Below are 22,642 nucleotides of genomic sequence, written 5' to 3'. Positions count from 1 at the left end.
AAATAAAATTTAACACTACAAATTAAGATAGATTTTATAATGAAGGTTTTAATAATAAATTATTAATTTAAAACTGTCCAATGACCTTACATCACCATATGACGTCATATGTTACTAATTATGTCATGTTAAACGCAAGCGTGTGATATCCCATGTGAGAGAGAAATTTCTTACATAGTTTTCAGATATTTACCAAGCTAAAATATTTTTGAACACTTTTCTGTCAACCCATATCGGGCCTTTTTAATGCTGCAAAAGACAAAAAATAATCTTATTTATACACAGTATTATAAATGAAAACAACAAACAACTACCAATATATAACATGCCCAATCCCAAATACATGAGTTAAGAATTTAAATGTTAAAAACTTAATACACATTGTGTGCTATTTGCGACGTCTTAATCGAGCACGTGCACAAACAGAAAGACTTGTTTATGGCAAATAGTAAACACTTGCTAGGCTACGACTGCATAACATGACATGACACTAAAAGTAACAGTGCATAGATCTTCATATTAGATTTCAAGAAGAGTACGTATATATATCTTTACATCACATAATATATGGAATAAAATTTGTTTTTTGTTGGCCGTTTGCTATGGCATTGTCTTTAGCGGTAATTGAGAGGCCTGTTTTGGGATCTATTCCATTCAAATACGTGTGTTTTTTTCTCTTCACATGATTTACGTATCTTGCTAGCATGTAGAGATTAACTATTCTACACATATTAGTGGGAAAATAGTTTCAAAGTTTTAGAAACATTTAAATTAAAATTACAAAACCATTAATATATTTCTATACAGGATGACATAAAATCTTACAATCTTTTATCCTGCAACCACCATTTCTATTGACAGAATATGAGGATAGAGCAAAGTCATATCCTGCTACTAGCAGGTTATGACTTTTGACGTCACTCATGTGACATCATACGCATAGCTACATTACAAAATTGCTTATTTGACCTCTAGGTCATCGTACAATGTGGTTGAAATAACAGAAATAATAGATTTTTTTCTTATTTTTTATGGTCTGCAAGATAAAGATAATAACTAGTTAATGACTTTGGATATCTGCTTTATCCTGTTCAAGCTGAATGAAAAATTCTGTGAGACTCGTCCAAGCAGGATTTTCAATTATTACCTTCACAGGATAAAGCAGATATCCGACGTCATTAACAGACCTGTCAACCTTTAGTCAAGGGAAAGCAGGAGATGTGTGTTGAAAAAGCAGGAGATTTTGTCAAAAAACAGGAGATTTTTTAACTTCACACAATTTAACCCAAATTCGCAAGGTTGTTGTAAACATTATTACAATAGGTTATATGAACACTACATAATGTCATATATACTTGTTAACCTTAGATCTTGGCTTTAAAAAAACAACAAATTAATTTAAAAAAAAAAATGTGTGTGTATATATTTCTTTTTAAAGTTTAAATATTGTTATGATTTAATAATTAATTTTTTTTTAAATCTCTTTTATCCAGAAATGTTAAGAACATAACAAGAAATTTAAAGAATGAATTAGTACATTTACAGCATTACACTTACAGGTTATGTTACATCATCATTTATGGCTAGTGTACCCAAATTGAAATACCCAAGACAAATTTATATAAATCTTATAAATTAATATTCAGTTTTTACTATAATGAGGAACAGTGGCGTGGTACTTATTTAAAATCATTATAATGATGGAATAAACATTGTATTTCCATTAATCATAAGTAAAACCTGATTACGGACATTGTGTGAAATATACTGGAATTATACCCATTTCTGTGGATAACTTTATATCAAACACAACATTTATTAATTGTAAAAAAAACAACCTATTGAAGTATACCCTTGTTACCTACTGCACAAACATACAAAATTAACTGACACAAGTATGTTTATATAGCTAATTGGTCTTTTCTGTCTTGCTGTGACATGTGATTTTAACAGTGTTATTGCTGTCAACTCTGGGCCAGAGTCTGGCACTTCAGATCTGTCATAGCTACTTCCTTTGTGTTATTTTGGCAAAAGGGGATCGATTTTTTTTTTTATGCCTACAAAAATGTCATTTAACAGGAGAAATTGTCTCCTGCACAGGGTGTCAGGAGATTTGATCAAATACCAGGAGACTCCTTCTGAATCCAGGATGGTTGACAGGTCTGCATTAACTAGTTATTCTCTATATACATGGCATGAAATCTTATAAAATTGTTACAAATACAAACACCTCTCAACTTTGTATGATATCCAATACATGTAGTATTACCCATGCAGATTATTTTTTTGAAAATATAATTGCTTTTAGTTGCATTCTGGAGTACATATGGCAGACCTCTCAATTTAAGTTGCACAGTTTTGCCGTGAGACTCGCAGTTTTCCACAAAATCTCACAGTCTCACGGTAAGCCGTGAAAATCTCACAGTCTCACGGTAAGCCGCGAAAATCTCAGTCTCACGGTAAGCCGCAAAAATTTCACATTTAAAAAAAAATCTCACAGTTTTTCTCTTGCGATAAAACTCCATTGTAGTTAAAACAATTTCTGTTCTTGCTCAGTCGAGTTCTCGGCCAATCCAGCCAGAAATAATAAACAAAGTGAGAGGACTGGATACAACAATCCATATTTAGAAGATCAATGCCAAATAATGTTATCGGTACCGGTACCAGTCTCTCGCATTCACATTGAGAGTTTGCACGCGTGACGTAGAAGTGAAAATTCTCTGATGTCACCTGTCAAATATTATTTTCTACACAAAAAAACTACCACTTTATTTTGCTTAGCACATGATTATGTATGAATAGGTCAATCTCCAGGTTTTTACTGAAATCTCCAGGTTTTTTGGGCTTCAGTGTCCAGGTTTCCAGTGCCTCGAGGTTGAGAGGTCTGATATGAGTGTCATGTATGCTTACAGAAAGATATATTGTTAATGATGTACAGTTGACAAACACTTTGTTTAATATTTTTTTAAATGGAAAAATTCAGTTTGTCAAGCATTCTGGTCTGTTCCGCATTAACCAACACCCATCGCTAACATACAGAAGTCTGTCCAACATATTAATGTGCCTATATGCAAGTTCCAGACAGGGAAATGATAATATCTCAAACCACCAATATTTTTAGCTTGTTTGTTCAGACCCATCAACGCTGAGATGGGTAAAACACGTCAAACCGCACGTCAACCAGCTGGTAGTATGCAGAAGGCAAACCCACCACAAGCAGCTGTTGATAAAACGGAGGCAACTCCACCACAAGCAGCTGTTGGTAAAACGGAGGCAACTCCACCACAAGCAGCTGTTGGTAAAATGGAGGCAAACCCACCACAAGCAGCTGTTGGTAATACAGAAGCAACCCCACCACCAGCAGCACCACCACCAGCTAGCAAAATTAAGCCAGCTTCAAAAGTTGCAAAACTACCATATCGAACAAAGAAAGGAAAGGCAGAAGAGAAGGATTTTGTTGAGGCAGCAAGCCTGGAAACGGATGAACATCAACAGGAACTGAATGAGAAACTGGATTTTCTGAAGACGTTAAAAGAGAAACAAAGAGAAGCTTCAAAGGAGGTACAGCAACTGCTGTTTGAACAGAATTTACAGGAGAGGGGCGTGAGTGGAGAGGGGGCTCCAGGGAAGTCGTCAGGTCCGATTATACCGCGCCCTGAGGATCTGCTTGCTGCAAAACGCAGGTTGAAGAAACATAACAGACGAGATGCGTTTGATCCAGGTGAGATGACATATATGTTTTAGAGCTAGGCAGTGTTTGGTAATCGTATCATGTCAGTACCGATTTACCATACCGAGCAAATTTCAAAATAAGAAAATTTTGGTATTGAAAAATGTTATCTGCCATTTAGTAATAGAGCTGGGTGGTATATTGTTTATACCATTTGGTATCGTTATGTCAATTCAGGTTTACTGTACTGAGCAAAATTTGAAAATATTGAAATTTTGATATTGAAAAATATTATTCACCATTTAGTAAAGAACAATATATCACACAAACACAAAATAGTTGAAAGGAAGAGAGAGATGAGGGCCTTGTGTATGGAATTTAATTTTATTTAGATAAAATTAGTGGGTGAGACTAAGATTTGAAAGCTGAGTATACTGAAAATACAACTCTATATCAATATCGGTATTGTATCTTGATAGTGATACCGATGTAAATAACCCCCAAAATACCGATACCGAAACTGAAATTTCAATACCACCCAGCTCTATATATTTCAGTGTTATTTTTTCCTGAACGACATTTCCAATGTTGGCAAATAGGCACAATCCATATCTACATGTACCACTTGCTCTTAGTTTGTTATGTTTTATGTTTTAAAGTAGGCGACTGCTGATTCATGTACATCACTAAAGTTAAAGTTTGTTTTGTTTAACGACGGTACTAGAGCACATTGATTTATTAATCATTGTCTATTGGATGTCAAACATTTTGTAATTCTGACACTAGTCATCGGAGGAAACCTGCTGCATTCGGAATTCGGAACTATTTTCTAGTGCCCCTATCCAAAAAGGTTCAGGCACGCCCACCATGGATCCATGTTCTGGCATCGCCAGTCCACGGTTCCATGGCGGGATCCTGCTGCATTTGTTCTAATGTAGCAATTAAGGGATATAAGTACATGACTGTATTAAGCAATGTAATTAATATGTTGTGTCATCTGTAAAAATATAGTCATGCAGGCTGTCTCAAGCTGCTCATAGCCAAATAACTAATTGCTAAGTTTTATACATTGTGGCTACAATATTTAGTATTTGGCTAGAAACATTTTGCTTAAATTCACCACTTTTTTTTGATACGAATGAATGAATGTTTAACGACACCTCAGCATGAAAAATACATCGGCTATTGGGTGTCAAACTATGGTAAATGCTAAACATGAAGTGATGATTCACATCAAGATAAAAATGTAACAATTAAATAAAAACACAGTGTAAAAAACTGTGCAAAAATACAAATATCACAGATACATGTAGGTAATATTAAAACTTTGAATAAAAGTCAGTATCACGAAGAAATTGTAAAATAAGTTCTGGATGGAATCAAAATGATTCCATCACATTTCTTTGGCCAAATATATCTTTTTGAGTTTCATGAAGATGCTTACACTCCACCAAAATGTGGCGCACCGTCAGAAGACACTGACAGTGCTCACACTGAGGTGGAAGATCTTTCTTCAAGATAAATGAATGAGTCCAGTAAGTATGATTGATGCGAGCACGACACAAGACTACTTCATCCTTCCCGCATTGCCTATAGGAGAACTGCCACTCTCCCAAGACCGGCTTGATGGCATGAAGCTTGTTCGCAACCACACCGTCCCAATCATGTTGCCAAGTCGAAAAGATAAATTTGTTAATACTACATTTAAAATCAGTATAAATACTATATTTAAATACTATATTTAAAATCAATATATCAGTATACTATATTTAAAATCAATACTATATTTAAAATCATTATATTTAAAATCAGTATATCAGTATATATTAATTTTTTAATACCTTTCTGAAAGTTGGCTGAAGTAACATTGTTTTCAGTGTGAACCCCATGATGTAGGACAGTTACTATAGTAGTTAGTGTACATCGTCAACTGCCGAGTGTATTTTGACAAACCTGCTTAAACATGCATTACTTCATATAATTGTTTGGTAATTGTTTATGCATGTTAAAGTGAAAGTTGTTTTTCCCCCCCTTCAAGATGTTAGTATTTTGCTGACAGAAACGTTGAGATGTTGTTTTTAACCAGGTGGGTTTAAATAGTTTTTAGACATTGCAATTGATGGTTGAATATTTCATTGCCACCCATTGCTCATCCAGTATTTAATAGGTTAAGTTTGATTGCTCAGTGTAAGTGTCAATGCTTAGTGTTTTGCCTAGCTTGTTTTAGCATGGTGCAGCACCATGCCTCTGTAGTCTAGCACCATCTTGCCTCAATCAGCACCATGCTGCCCTGAGATTAAACAAGCCTTTTTTACTAATTAATTCTAAAATTGCCTTTATAAAACACCCAAAAAGGTATTATAAATTAACAAAATATGCCTTTTATATCGTTTGCCATTCATTTATTAAAGCAAGCACATAAATTACATTAATGTTTATTTCAGTTAATTTTTGTGTATTTTTAATGAAAAACAAGTGCCCCGAAAATGGTGAAAATGCCCCAAAAGTGTTTGGTCTACCATGCCTTGCCGAATTTCTAGGGAAATCACTAATGCTAATTTCAGGAACTTTCCCTGATTACAGAATTATATAAGGACTGCTGTTCCCTTGGAATGTATTGAAACTATCTTCTCTCCTTGAAATTCATCCCATGATATCTTCTGTTTGAAAAGTTATGTTATTAACTTATATAGTTTGCTGTTTTTCTTTCAGTCACTTTGGCAAGGAGAGAACTCCTCGAAACAGTCTCAGATGATGATTTGGATTATCTCCCCCTTCCAGTTTTGTTGGTAAGACTCAAAATATTTTTCCATATTATTGAGTTAAATTCCCATCTCTATCAAAATACTGGATTTCGCTTATAGCTCTCTCAAGCCAAATTCAAATACTGGATTAAACAGAATAAAAACTTGTTGAACTGTCTATCTCTATTAACGATCCAACAGTCCTTAGAAACCTTTCATTGTCATTTCAAAGTTTCAGTTTAAGATTTTTTAAAAAAGAAAGTATTAACACCAGACAACATTATAAGAGACCATTGAACTTGTGACAACATAAGAGACCATCAAACTTGTGACAACATTATGAGAGACCATCAAACTTGTGACAACATTATGAGAGACCATGGAACTTGTGACAACATTATAAGATACCATCGAACTTGTGACAACATTATAAGAGACCATTGAACTTGTGACAACATAAGAGATCATCAACTTGTGACAACATTATAAGAGACCATTGAACTTGTGACAACATTATAAGAGACCATTGAACTTATGACAACATTATAAGAGACCATTGAACTTGTGACAACATTATAAACTTTTAACAATATTATAAGAAACCATCGAACTTGTGACAACATTATAAGAGGCCATCGAACTTGTGACAACATTATAAGAGACCAACGAACTTGTGACAACATTATAAGAGGCCATCGAACTTGTGACAACATTATAAGAGACCATCGAACTTATGACAACATTATAAGAGACCATTAAACTTGTGACAACATTATAAGAGACCATCAAACTTATGACAACATTATAAGAGACCATCAAACTTATGACAACATTATAAGAGACCAATGAACTTGTGACAACATTATAAGAGGCCATCGAACTTATGACAACATTATAAGAGACCATCAAACTTGTGACAACATGAGAGACCATCGAACTTGTGACAGCATTATAAGAGACCATCGAACTTGTGACAGCATTATAAGAGACCATCAAACTTGTGACAGCATTATAAGAGACCATTGAACCTGTGACAACATTATAAGAGACCATTGAACTTGTGACAACATAAGAGACCATCAACTTATGACAACATTATAAGAGGCCATCCAACTTGTGACAACATTATAAGAGGCCATCGAACTTGTGACAACATTATAAGAGACCATCGAACTTGTGACAACATTATGAGACCATTGAACTTGTGACAACATTATAAGAGACCATCGAACTTGTGACAACATGAGAGACCATCGAACTTGTGACAACATTATAAGAGACCATCGAACTTGTGACAGCATTATAAGAGACGATCAAACTTGAGACAGCATTATAAGAGACCATTGAACTTGTGACAACATTATAAGAGACTATTGAACTTGTGACAACATAAGAGACCATCAAACTTATGACAACATTATAAGAGGCCATCGAACTTGTGACAACATTATAAGAGGCCATCGAACTTGTGACAACATTATAAGAGACCATCGAACTTGTGACAACATTATAAGAGACCATCAACTTATGACAACATTATAAGAGGTCATCGAACTTGTGACAACATTATGAGACCATTGAACTTGTGACAACATTATAAGAGACCATCGAACTTGTGACAACATGAGAGACCATCGAACTTGTGACAACATTATAAGAGACCATCGAACTTGTGACAGCATTATAAGAGACGATCAAACTTGAGACAGCATTATAAGAGACCATTGAACTTGTGACAACATTATAAGAGACTATTGAACTTGTGACAACATAAGAGACCATCAAACTTATGACAACATTATAAGAGGCCATCGAACTTGTGACAACATTATAAGAGGCCATCGAACTTGTGACAACATTATAAGAGACCATCGAACTTGTGACAACATTATAAGAGACCATCAACTTATGACAACATTATAAGAGGTCATCGAACTTGTGACAACATTATAAGAGACCATCAAACTTATGACAACATTATAAGAGACCATTGAACTTGTGACAGCATTATAAGAGGCCATCGAACTTGTGACAACATTATAAGAGGCCATCGAACTTGTGACAACATTATAAGAGACCATCAAACTTGTGACATTGTAAGAGACCATTGAACTTGTGACAACATTATAAGAGACCATCGAACTTGTGACAGCATTATAAGAGAACATCAAACTTGAGACAGCATTATAAGAGACCATTGAACTTGTGACAACATTATAAGAGACCATTGAACTTGTGACAACATTATAAGAGACCATCGAACTTGTGACAGCATTATAAGAGAACATCAAACTTGAGACAGCATTATAAGAGACCATTGAACTTGTGACAACATTATAAGAGACCATTGAACTTGTGACAACATTATAAGAGGCCATCGAACTTGTGACAACATAAGAGACCATCAACTTATGACAACATTATAAGAGACCATTGAACTTGTGACAGCATTATAAGAGACCATCAAACTTGTGACAGCATTATAAGAGACCATCAAACTTGTGACGACATTATGAGAGACCATGCAACTTGTGACAACATTATAAGAGACCATCGAACTTGTGACAACATTATAAACTTTTAACAACATTATAAGAAACCATCGAACTTGTGACTACATTATAAGAGACCATCAAACTTATGACAACATTATAAGAGACCAACGAACTTGTGACAACATTATAAGAGACCATCAAACTTGTGACAACATTATAAGAGACCATCAACTTATGACAACATTATAAGAGGCCATTGAACTTGTGACAACATTATAAGAGGCCATCGAACTTGTGACAACATTATAAGAGACCATCAAACTTGTGACAACATTATAAGAGACCATCAAACTTGTGACAACATTATAAGAGACCATCGAACTTGTGACAACATTATAAGAGACCAACGAACTTGTGACAACATAAGAGACCATCAAACTTATGACAACATTATAGGAGGCCATCGAACTTGTGACAACATTATAAGAGACCATCAACTTATGACAACATTATAAGAGGCCATCGAACTTGTGACAACATTATAAGAGGCCATCGAACTTGTGACAACATTATAAGAGACCATCAAACTTATGACAACATTATAAGAGACCATTGAACTTGTGACAACATTATAAGAGACCATCAAACTTATGACAACATTATAAGAGACCATCGAACTTGTGACAACATGAGAGACCATCGAACTTGTGACAACATTATAAGAGACCATCGAACTTGTGACAGCATTATAAGAGAACATCAAACTTGAGCATCAACTTGTGACATTATAAGAGACCAACTTGACACTTGAGACCATCGAACTTGTGACAACATTATAAGAGACCATTGAACTTGTGACAACATTATAAGAGGCCATCGAACTTGTGACAACATAAGAGACCATCAACTTATGACAACATTATAAGAGGCCATCGAACTTGTGACAACATAAGAGACCATCAACTTATGACAACATTATAAGAGGCCATCGAACTTGTGACAACATAAGAGACCATCGAACTTATGACAACATTATAAGAGGCCATCGAACTTGTGACAACATAAGAGACCATCAACTTATGACAACATTATAAGAGGCCATCGAACTTGTGACAACATTATAAGAGGCCATCAAACTTGTGACAACATTATAAGAGACCATCGAACTTGTGACAACATTATGAGAGGCCATCAAACTTGTGACAACATTATAAGAGACCATCGAACTTGTGACAACATTATAAGAGACCATCGAACTTGTGACAACATTATAAGAGACCATCGAACTTGTGACAACATTATAAGAGACCATCGAACTTGTGACAACATTATAAGAGACCATTCAACTTGTGACAACATTATAAGAGACCATCAAACTTATGACAACATTATAAGAGACCATTGAACTTGTGACAACATTATAAGAGACCATTGAACTTGTGACAGCATTATAAGAGACCATTGAACTTGTGACAGCATTATAAGAGACCATCAAACTTGTGACAACATAAGAGACCATTGAACTTATGACAACATTATAAGAGACCATCGAACTTGTGACAACATTATGAGAGACCATCAAACTTGTGACAACATTATAAGAGACAATTGAACTTGTGACAACATTATAAGAGACCATTGAACTTGAATGCTATAAATGTTTGGGAGTTTGACATGATGTTTGCAAGTACTGGGTTCCCAATCTCAACTAAAAATTGTGCACTTGTACCCATGTGATTAATTCTGGAACAACCATAATATTAATTCATTCACCATTCATTCTAACTTTTTTCATTGATGTATCAGTTTTTAACATATACAGCATTTACATAGCTTTTTTAAAACTGTTTTGTGTTCAAAATGACAACAACTTTTCAGTCATTTAATAGGCAGTTTGATGATGGCTCAACCTGTCAATTGCCAAATTAGCCAAAAGTTAATTTTCATCCAATATGGCTACAACTTGTATATAGTACCTCTGTAATAAAAAAAAAATTAAACTTAGCTACAGGTTCTTAATAATTTTTAAGGAAATATTCTGCATATCTGAATATTGGCTAAACAAAATTCTTTCTAATGTGACCGCATGCTGCAGTTTGATAATAATCATTATTAATGAAATCTCACAATGTTATTAAAATGTAGTTCTTTTTGTGCTTTATAATAGAAAAAGAAAGTATAAAATGGAAGAAAGAAAATCATTGCAACTTTAACCTTTTTAAAATATTTTTTAATGTAACAACTTTTTTCTTTACATGTTTTCTCTATAGGACGTTATTGACCAGCGCTCTGTGAGCTCCGACCTTGTTTGTCTAAACCTCAGCAGTATTGAGCAGATCACGGATGCTTTTTTCTTTTCTCTCAAGTCATCCCGTGGAATATTCACCCACCTCAAGAAACTCATCTGTATTGGTATGTTAAACGCTTACATTACAAAAACATAAAACTGTATACACTTACTTGTTTGGAATGGGTGCTGTTGTGTTATATTAATACACTACTTAACACACCCATCATAAAATTGAGGGAATAACAACACAACAGATTGTCAACAAAGCAATGTAAATTAATTATGAACATATATACACATTTTTGGTGAACATTGATTGCCGACCAGCACCACTGTGTTCGAGATTAGAAAGTTCCCCTTGCTTTTTTGTTCTTTAGAGTTTGTTTTAGAATTTGAATTGTTTTTGATGCTTTGTAAACAGGCATGCCACTCTTAACAGCTATTCAATTAGTCAATAAATTTTCATGAACATAGGAAAATGGTTTTCTTATGCTAATAACTTTTGTAGGTGACTAAAAAAAGAAGTAAAAGCTTCCATCTACAAACAGTAAACAATCTACTAATGTTGTCTCTCAATAACAATTGTTAATCTGACACAAACAGCCTTCCATACACCCCCTCACTGTCCACTTTAAGAGAGTCAGTCATGTGACTTGTTACAAAATATAGACAAAACTCCTGCAGACGACAGTCATTACTGATTTGTCAAATCTAGTCTCTTCATTTATAAAGGTTTTAATATATTAATAACCTTTGGATATGGTTCCTGTATGTAATAATAGAATTACCAGTACTGTACAAGGGAGAAAAGAAATCTCACCTATTTACACCTTTAGTTTCAATTTTGATCAATTGAGGCTTAGTTAGTTGATACATATGCAGTGGTATTAAAGTTTGTGCTTGTGCAGTGTGATTAGAAAAAAAAAGAGTAAAGTTTGTTTTATTTAATGACGCCACTAGAGCACATTGATTTTTTATCTTATCATCGGCTATTGGACGTCAAACATGGTCATTCTGACACTGTTTTTAGAGGAAACCCACTGTTGCCACATAGTCTACTCTTTTATGACAGGCAGCAAGGGATCTTTTATTTGCACTTCCCACAGGCAGGATAGCACAAACCATGGCCTTTGTTGAACCAGTTATAGACCACTGGTTGGTGCAAATGGTTTACGCCTACCCATTGAGCCTTGCGGCTGGTTGATTAGAAGAGTGCGGAAGTGATGTGGGACGGAATTCGATAGTTTAGGATACATGTATGTTTATCATATTATTTCAAATGGAGAATATAGCTTCTATTTTATTATCTTCATTATTCAGCAGTATTTTTTTTCTACTTAACCTGACCTCAAGCAATGGCATATTCCCCTAGGGATAGTAGATTTTAGCCATCCCATTGGCTGTTGGGATGTTCAGACCAGTAGGCCCTATACTGTTCCTAGGGGAATATGCCCTTTATTTGAGGTCAGGTCAAGTATACTTAAAAATAATTAAATTTCTGTTGCATTCATTACAATATAATGTCATCCCATTGGTCCAGCCGTAGCAATGGGAGTTTGTTCATTTCCCGATGAATGTAAAAATTACATCGTCAGGGAACGTCATACCTGATGATGTCATTTTATATTTGCAATTTGTCTTACTGAGCATTATTGTTTTAACCAAACAAATACACATGTAATTCAAAATCAAATATGAACTTTTTATGTTATTATTAATAAGTATGTTTCAAATTTAATTGTAAGTATTGCCTGTTATTTCTTTTATGTTCATCTGGATATGAACAAAAAAAATCATCCGCAAACTTATGTGAGAACGGGTTTGCTGATTGACAAGGTTTGCGGATGATTTCTTTTGGTTAATATCCCAATGGATGTGAAAGAAATAACAGACAATCCAAATTTTCTCCATTTCTTTCTTTTTCAGGATGTGTTCATTTGACTGATTATGGAATCATTTGGGCATCGGAGCTCTTTCCACTTGTTGGGGTATGTGTGTGTGTGTGTGTATATATATGTGTGTGTGTGTGTATGTATGTATGTATGTATGTACCCTGTATGTATGTATGTATGTATGTATGTATGTCTGTCAATCTGATTAAAATTAGCTCTACTGGGTCTACCCTGGTAGATCTAACAGCATTGCGTGGACTCCAATGTCCAGGTGACATTTCATCTATAAATAACAATTCAAATATCGACCAACTACACTTCGCCGTTTATAGCATTATTTGGGAGCATACAAATTCTAAAAATATCGGGCAAGACTATTTATGTAATAGGCGAACTTGTAGGTCTATTTCAACATTTAAAAAACGGGGGAAAGTGCAGTAATAAACTCTGGATTGTATACTAGTATAAACAGATTTTATGGCTATACCATCACGTTTTTTTTTCATCTTGAAACAAATTTTATATAAAATTTTATATTGAAATTAGTTTCCGGCATACTTTGTAATTCACCCGAATCATTTCGTATACCCTCGGCATAATCCCGAATGTTTTCAAATTCTTTTTAAATCACTGGCATGATTTTGCAAGTAAGGTTTTAATTGGTTGAATGAAAGGTCAACTGGACTTGAGCTCCAACGGGCTGCTGTTAGATCCACATGTAATAGTAGAGCTAATTTTAATTAGATTGGTATGTATGTATGTATGTATGTATGTATGTATGTATGTATGTATATATTATATATCAGACAGTTTTAGCTGGAATGTTTAAGGTGTATACCACCAAATCAAATCCCAAAGATGCAATGAAAATAATACTATTGAGAGAGATTAAATTTATACTTTAAATCATGATTTATGACAGAATAAATTAGTGGGTTTTTTAGTTATGAAAGTATCCAGCTGGGAATGTCTGTTGGAGGTAGAGGAACAAGTAGCTTACAATATTGGTCCATTCCAGGTTATTTACATGTGAAACCTCTTTAAACCGGACACTCTTGAAACCAATAAAAATGTCCAGTATTTAGAGGGATCCAATTTAGAGAGGTTAAGTTCTGTACTGGTTTTTAAAAAGGGACTGTAAAACGTCCGGTTTACAGAGGGTCCAGTCTTGAGAGGTTTCACTGTATATATATATATATATATATATATATATATATATATATATATATATATATATATTAAGTGAATATAAACGATCCATTAATTGTTGCTTCGTGATAATAGTAGTCTATGTCACAGTAGTAGGTTTTCTTTCGAAGTCAGAGAGAACAGAAAAACATTCACTATACTGATTGATGCAGTTCACTTTAAACCAAATGACTACGTGTACATGTATATCAGGCCCGGTGCTTATAAAACTTTTAAAGTCTAGACTCGAGACTCTACTCTGAAATGGTAATGTCATGACAACACCATACAAATTGCATATGTGTGATGACATTAGAGATTGAGTCTGGACTCTAAAAGTTTGATAAGCACGGGTCCAGGAAACAATCAAATAGTTAGCAAGCATTAGCATCGCTTGATGTCACTGAACACAGGGTGAGTTTTGAAATAACCATAATATGTTGGACATCAGATAGCCATAGTTTAAAAATCAATCATTAATCATTCCTCTTCTTTACAGGTAGAGCTCCAGGGATGTACCCAGCTGACTGAAAAGTGTGTTTACTACCTCGCCACGAATTGTCCAACACTGACATCAGTTTCTATCACTGGAACACAGGTTGCTAGGTTACCATCAGAACTAGGTGAGTTTGTTGTTACGTTTAGACTTAATGTTAGATCTGTTTTATTGATTTGACAAAACGTGTACCTTTTATTCCAGCCTCTTAAAGTGTTAATAAATAGAGGATATTTCATGTTTTTTGTCAAATATGATTTATATCTCATCGAGTGAAGTTTGCAAGTCATGACGAGTGTGGTATGATTGCAAACATCACGAGATAAGATATAAATTATATTTGACAAGAAACATGAAATTTTCTATTTATTATATAACTTTTGGCAATTTACCTTTATTTTTAAAATGCCAGCAGCAAAATAGTTCCGGCTCTCTTACAGTGAAGATAACACTTTCTACAGTGACGATAACACATTTTAGAGTGAAATAGTAAAAATGTGTTATCGCCAATGAGTGACTGATGACACTTTTATTTAATTGATATTTTAAGATATTTCACTAAATGTTATATAATAATATGAAGTATAGCATTTTTGGTGATAATAATATAATTATGAATCTAAATGATTGTTGGCAGAATGACTTCTCTTTGAAATTTTATACTGATTGTATTGTTTACTTAAGCCTAAAGTAACTGGAAGGTTGTTGTGGGGTGGGGTTGGGGTTGGAGGACGGTGAGTAAAAGAAAGAAACAAAGCACAGTATTTTCCATCTACTGGATAAATAGGGAACTTTTAAACTTAAAAGGGCTGTGTTCTATTTTCTGCTCTATGACCTTGATATTGTCCCTATTGGAGGTATATGCTCACATTGAAAAGAATACAAATGCAATCATTATCTAAAAAAAAATTGCCAGTCTGAGATTTGCCAGACCAACTCCAACATGATCATAGATTTATTTCTGATATTTCTTATTAATTATATCTCACTGTTATTACATAATTAATTATATTTAACAGACATAGAACAAAAAATCCAAAAACAACCCCAAAACCCAAAACCCCACTAAATTATTTGCTTGTTTTACCCACAAATAATACTCAATTTGCTAATTTTCCTCCAGCTTACACTCAAATTACCAATTTGAACATATCCAATTGTCCATATTGGTACAGTATCCTCTACCAACTAATGTTAATGGGAGCACAAGTACTAAAACATGCATAAATAATTGTGTATTTTTGGTGAACTGTTTCTTATCACAATAATTGTTTTTCAGCAAATACCGAAGTTGTCAACCTGAATATAGGTGGTTGTCCCCTGATTTCTGCGTCTGCTAAATTTTCACTTGGATCTCGGGCTCAGATGAGTAAGATTTAGTTAGATACATGCATGTAGATGTTTTCATAATAATCTTTAAACTTTTAAGCCGCAATGTCTCAAATATTTGTTAATGCTGAGATACTGTGCTTTAAGATGTATCTAATATATAAACACAACAAAATGAAGGCATGTATTTAAAGAGTATAAAGAGAAGTTTAATATAAATACAAATTAAAAATTAATTATTTGATTGAAAAAAAGGAAGAATCTTGCTGTAAAGTACATGTACATGTAGATCCATTTTCAGGTAATTAGTCATGCTTGACATAATTCCCACTAAACCTGTTTTGAGATAATTAGACATGCTTGACGTAATTCCCACTAAACCTGTTTTCAGGTAATTAGTCATGCTTGACGTAATTCCCACTAAACTTGTTTTCAGGTAATTAGTCATGCTTGACATAATTCCCGCTAAACCTGTTTCCCAGTAATTGATGGTCTATGGTTTTATGTATTCCAATTGTGTGACAATTGTGCATAATACTAAATGTGTAACAATAATACACATCAACTTAAATTTAATTTAAAAAAATGTAAATGTGTTCCGTGGTCTCCTTTTGTACTATGTATTCAAAACTCTCTTCTGGTACTAATGTTTCGAAGAGGCGAGAACATGTTTGTGAATGTGTTCCTGTTCTAACATCCCTCACCATCTCTCATAGTAGTGTGAGAAGAACGAATTCTCAGCCATCCGTGAATGCTGTTTTGAATACATTGCTACCGTGCATTTGAAACTGTTCCTAAAAGGAAGAACGTTTTCTTGTTCTCAAATTACACACTACCTCACATAGTAGTGTGATTATAATGATTTCTCAGCTCTCCGCAAAGAATACACAGCTAGAGTCCCCAACAAGGGAGCTAACTCTTGAGTTCTTTGGATGACTGCTCAAATGTTAATGACAGTGGCATGCCACTACTAACATCTTTAGCCTATTATTTATATATTAATTATGTTAATTTGATTACGGATAACAGAATAATTATATGATCTTGCTGAAATTATTTTTTAAATTTTTATTTTAATTTTATTTTGTTTGCTTGTAGAGGAGTTTGACAGTTATGATTATGTGGACCTACCTAGCAAGAAGCTCGTAGTGCTGACCCATGGCAAGTTGGACGTCAGTGTTGGATCACTGCTTACAGACCAGGGTTCGGGGAAACGACCTGAGGCCTTCTGTTACTATGGCGATTGGAAGGTGAACGAGTCTTCAACTATCCATGTGATGGAGTTCCCTGCTGATAGTGTAAGTTTTGTCATCAGTTGATCATTGGTGGGGGGTGGGGGGGGGGGGGGGGGGGGGAGGGGGTTGTAGCCCTGCAGTAAAGCACTTGCTTGATGTGCAGTTGGTTTAGAATTTCTCATTCTGGCCAGTGCTCCACAACTTGTGTAATAAAGGTCATGTTGTGTACTGTCCTGTCTGTTGGATAATGCATTTTAAAGATCCCTTTGCAGCTAATTGGAAAGAGTAGCTTATGAAGTGGCGACAGCGGGTTTCCTCTCTCAATATCTGTGTGGTCCTTAACCATATGTCCGATGCCATATAACCGTAATTACAATGTGTTGAGTGCATCGTTAAATAAATCCCTTCATTCATTCGGGGGGTGGGGGGGGGGGGGGGGAGGGGAGTGGGAAGTAGCTCTGTCAGTAGAGTGCTTGCTTGAGGTGTTTGGACCTCCTCAGCAGAACCATTGGGCTTTATTATACCCATCCCAACCAGGACCCCATGATTGATATATCACAGCTATTTATAATTATTTGTAAGCACTCGCTTGATGCGTGGTTGGTTTTCTATTTCTTGTTCCAGCCAGTGCACCACGACTGGTATATCAAAGGCTGTGGTATGTCCTATCCTGTCTGTGGGATGATTCATATAAAAGATCCATTGCTACTAATGAAAAAATGTAGCGGGTTTCCTATCTAAAACTAAATGTCAAAATTACCGAATGTTTGACATCCAATAGCCGATGATTAATAAATCAATGTGCTCTAGTGGTGTTGTTAAACAAAACAGACTTCTTAACACTTGGTTGAGGGCGAGGACGGAAACCTCTTCCATCAATAATCTACTTATAATGAGGTGCTTGGGTCATGGTACGAAACCTCCTCAGCAGACTCATTGGGTTTTTTTCCCCATCTCAGCCAGTGCCCCACGACTGGTGTGTGACAGCTATTTGGTGTGAAATATAAAAATAAAGTTTTTACAAACTATTATGTGGCATATTACTTATTTTAATTGTGTAATTTACATGATGCATTATTTTTGTATTATTTCAGCCTATGAGTGATGCAGCAATAACTGCAGGATGCATCGTGGTCATCACATACCCAGCGTCCATGGCAACCTCTGCTGATCTGTACCAGGCACTAGCCAATCAGATTGCTGCTACTGTTACAAAGGTTCACAGTCTGTTATTAATAAAAAATATTTTTGCCTATTTACTTTTTTTTTTTTTTTTTTTAATCCCATTGCCCCCTTTTCTTTCTCTCTTTCAAATAAAATTATTCCATCTCATTTCTTCTCAATCTGGCAGCTCTTCCTATCTTTCAACTTCTTTCACTGTCCACTTCCATATCCCAGTCCTTGTCTATCCAACCATGACATGTGCTTTTCTCATGTGGCTATCCATGCCACACATCTGTCATTTCCCGACCACTTTGGAGAGTCTTTAGTAGTTACTTCTGGCATTGTTAAGAGGCACTAGTAACAGGACTTCTAGAATTCTTTTTAAATCCACTAGCCATGGAAAAAGTGATTTTAAAAATGTACTAGCCATGATTAAAAATTCACTAGCCCTATTTTACTTTAAAGGAAACATGTCACGTAAACCATATTTGGCACCAACCATGTACAATTAATTATAAATTGAATCACCTAAAAAAATTTTTTATAAAAAATTAATTACTTAAAATATCTCCATAAAAGAACCCCAGATACGAGCTCTTAGCGGAAATTGCCGATCTTTAATGAGCAGGGCAATCACGAGGTCCGTGACGTCAGAGACGCGTCGCTTGATCTGAAGCCTTACACTTAAAAGCATTAGTCCGTACCACTCATAAAGAATCTAAGACTTGCACAGCTTACCAAAACAATGAGTGTTCGTTCGCAAAACGTTTTGCCGTATCAATATGAGCTGTTAGTAAATGAAGAAAGACACACATTTACTTACAACAGTGATACTGAAGAAAAAACGGATAGCGAGTCGGAGGGTGGAGAAACTGATGGTGCCAGACCAGACCGGTCGACCAATTTACAGCCCGGAGCCCGAAAGCAACCCGGAGACAAAACCAAAACTCGGATGCTAATGCCGAGGTGTATACTGTTCATATTTAGCATAAAGATACACCTCGATATGATGTATTTAAATATGTAAAAAATATAAATGTAGGACAAACATTTTTGGGTGTTTTTTAAAAGAAAATGTCGCATTTTTTATGTTCGGGCTGTACATAATGAAATCTGTATGCACAGTGTAAAGAAACGCTCTAATTTACGACAAGGCGCTTCACTTTCATTAACCTGGCTTGTAAAACAACATAAATGACTTGAGAGTATAATCAACTTTTAAACTAAATATATTTCTATTTGCATCAATAGAACGAAATGGGGTTATAGTATTTTTCTCTCATAAAAAAAGTAGCATATTATTAGGCCTATTGGTAGGGTGCGTTAGAGTAAAAACGACCACTCACGATACCCAAGTGATAATTTTCTTTTCTTTGGTACTACGTAATTGGTCAGTTTTGTAATTTTAGATGGGAAAGTCTACTTAATCAAGGGTTTTACAGCATTATTTACAGTAATGAAGCAGGGCGGCTGATAATGTCTATTAACATTGTACTATAGTCACGACAGGTTACGCCACAATACCCTGTGATCTTAAAAAAACTGGCACGTATTTTGTACATATGTCTAGACCGTGGTAATCACTTACCTGGTCGATACCCTGCAATATACACCTGCCAATCAGGAATCACATGTGCAGGCCACGGAAAGAAAGGACCAATTAACTAAAACAACACTCCGATTCTCAAGTCAGCCCGTGGATGAAACATAATAGTTATTTCGACACCGACAGTAGTGGTTTTTTTTGTATTGAACTTCGTGTTGCTTTGGGGCTTCGGGCGATGAGGAACGTTTTTGTGACGTATTCCGCCCGAAGATTAAAAACATTATTTAAAATTATTATTGTTTTCTACACGTTTTTTAAAAACATATTTAAATACATCGTACTGAGATGTATCCTCATGCCAAATCCCATGTTTGTATATGCCATATTTAATTACTTATTGACGTTTCCTTCTTCGAACGGTGAATACAGATTTTGTTATGTAGGCCTACAGCCCTAACATGAAAAATCTTTTTTTTTCCAAAAAAATAAATAAATAAAAAATTCTACATTTTTGTTTTAACATATATAAATACATCATGCTGAGGTGTATCTTTGTGCCAAATATGTACAATGTACACCTCGGCATTCGCAACCGAGTACTGTTTTTGTCTCCGGGTAACGTTCGGGCTCCGGGCTGTAATTAGGCTGACACCAAAGTACTATGCGGTGTTGGTGTCCAATCTTTTCTTTTGCGATAAAATACACGCGTCTTTCTTCGGATACAATCCTTTGGAAAACCATAAAAAGACAATCCCGATCGTTTAAACTGTTTATTTTTACACCCAAAGGCCGCGCAGTACGGCACTGTTGGACTGAAAAGATCGTAAGCCCCTTACTCCATATATAAACAGTTAACAACAATGGAAGAGTACAGCGGCTCTGACGTCACTTCCCTTTTTTTCCGAACGCTCACGAAGAAATATGCATAAATCGTACTTTGATACTGATTAGCGTAATTTCTTAATTTTAAGTTAACTACACGTATTTTATTGTTATAAAGTTATTTGTATATTATTTTTATATCATTTTTCTTTTAAAATGAGCTATAATATGGTCTCGTGTCATGTTTCCTTTAAGTTGATAACAATTTTACTAAATAATAGTAATAATCACATATGTCACCTAAAGAGGGAGATATATAGCTTAAAAACACTAACATTGGGAGTTGGAGTGTGGTTAGTATATTCATATTTACAAAATAGATTTAACTGCAACATTTGACAATTTTTGTCACTAGCCATTGAGCATGGCAATTGTAGTTATTTACTAGCCCAATATTGAATATCACTAGCCACGGGAGTGGGGCTACCATAATCTAGAATCCCTGTGTAATCACCTACTATACTCTCTAACTATCGGTGGTCGTTAGTGCTTATTAGTGGCAGAGGACGAGGATTTCAGGTGGGTGCAGCGATTGTCTGGACTATTTTAATACTCATCTAAATACTTATTATCTAAAATTCTAAAAAGGGCATATTTGATTTTGCCAAAAGCAAATGACCTGAGTTCCTGATTAGAGTGTAGTAGGAGACATGCTCAACTGAAATATTTTAAAATAAAAATGCCCAGAGATGTGTTTTTATAACAATTTTAAATTGGTGGTTTTTGCTGCTGTTCTGTTTGAAACATTTTATTATTACCCATATGGTTAAAAATATCTTGGCCAAGTGGGATGTAACACATTTGACTTCACATGATGACGTCATCAATTGGTGCATTACAACCGTAACACTAAGTTACAGGAACGTCAGCCAAACGAGTTGAGATATATAAATTAAGATCAATTATGGGTAATAAATAGGATATTAAACTTGCTACCATTTTGAATCATGTTTATATCCCTCGTGAAATAATTTTACAAGGGACATAAACATGATACGAAATGGAAGCTTGTTTAATATCCTATAAATAATGTCTGAAGTTAAAAAGGGGACATGTATTGCTTTAAGGAGTTCTCTCAGAATGCTTGTTTATCAATGGATCACTACGATGTCCAGTGTAAAACTGAAAGTAGTCGCATGTATATCCACCATATTAACAATGTAAGGAGAATAACTCTGTTGTGGAAGGATTTCTCACTCCACCCAGTGCACCACGACTGGTATATCAAAGGCCGTGGTATGTACAACCTGTCAGTGGAATGGTGCATATAAAAGATCCCTTGCTGCTAATCGAAAAGAGTACCCCATGAAGAGGCGACAGTGGGTTTCTTCCCTCAATATCTGTGTGGTCCTTAATCATATGTCCGGACTGCTGTCCAAGATGTATGGACTTTGAGTTGTAATATCTTCTGTTTTCAGTGTTCGGACATTGTGATTACTGTGACCGCTGTCCAAGATGTATGGACTTTGAGTTGTAATATCTTCTGTTTTCAGTTTTCGGACATTGTGATTGCTATGTCCGCTGTCCAAGATGTATGGACTTTGAGTTGTAATATCTTCTGTTTTCAGTGTTCGGACATTGTGATTGCTGTGACCACTGTCCAAGATGTATGGACTTTGAGTTGTAATATCTTCTGTTTTCAGTGTTCGGACATTGTGATTACTGTGACCGCTGTCCAAGATGTATGGACTTTGAGTTGTAATATCTTCTG

At 35.1% G+C, this 22,642-nt stretch overlaps 1 protein-coding gene across 1 annotated transcript; it reads left to right on the top strand.

The window, feature by feature from the left end:
* Window positions 1–486: 486 nt before the first annotated feature.
* LOC121387536 lies at window positions 487–22,440 on the top strand. Its single transcript, XM_041518692.1, has 10 exons — window positions 487–535; window positions 3,122–3,721; window positions 6,383–6,459; window positions 11,180–11,321; window positions 13,126–13,187; window positions 14,779–14,902; window positions 16,055–16,144; window positions 17,203–17,402; window positions 18,434–18,567; window positions 22,425–22,440. Exons 2-10 carry the CDS (start codon window positions 3,151–3,153, stop codon window positions 22,438–22,440), a joined length of 1,416 nt encoding a protein of 471 aa, XP_041374626.1. The 5' UTR covers window positions 487–535; window positions 3,122–3,150.
* The last annotated feature ends 202 nt before the right edge of the window (window positions 22,441–22,642 follow it).

The sequence above is a fragment of the Gigantopelta aegis genome, chromosome 2 (genome assembly GCF_016097555.1).
Source record: "Gigantopelta aegis isolate Gae_Host chromosome 2, Gae_host_genome, whole genome shotgun sequence".
NCBI lineage: Eukaryota > Metazoa > Mollusca > Gastropoda > Neomphalida > Peltospiridae > Gigantopelta > Gigantopelta aegis.
Note: the sequence above shows the minus strand (reverse complement) of the source record. Positions and strands in the feature narration are given on the sequence as shown.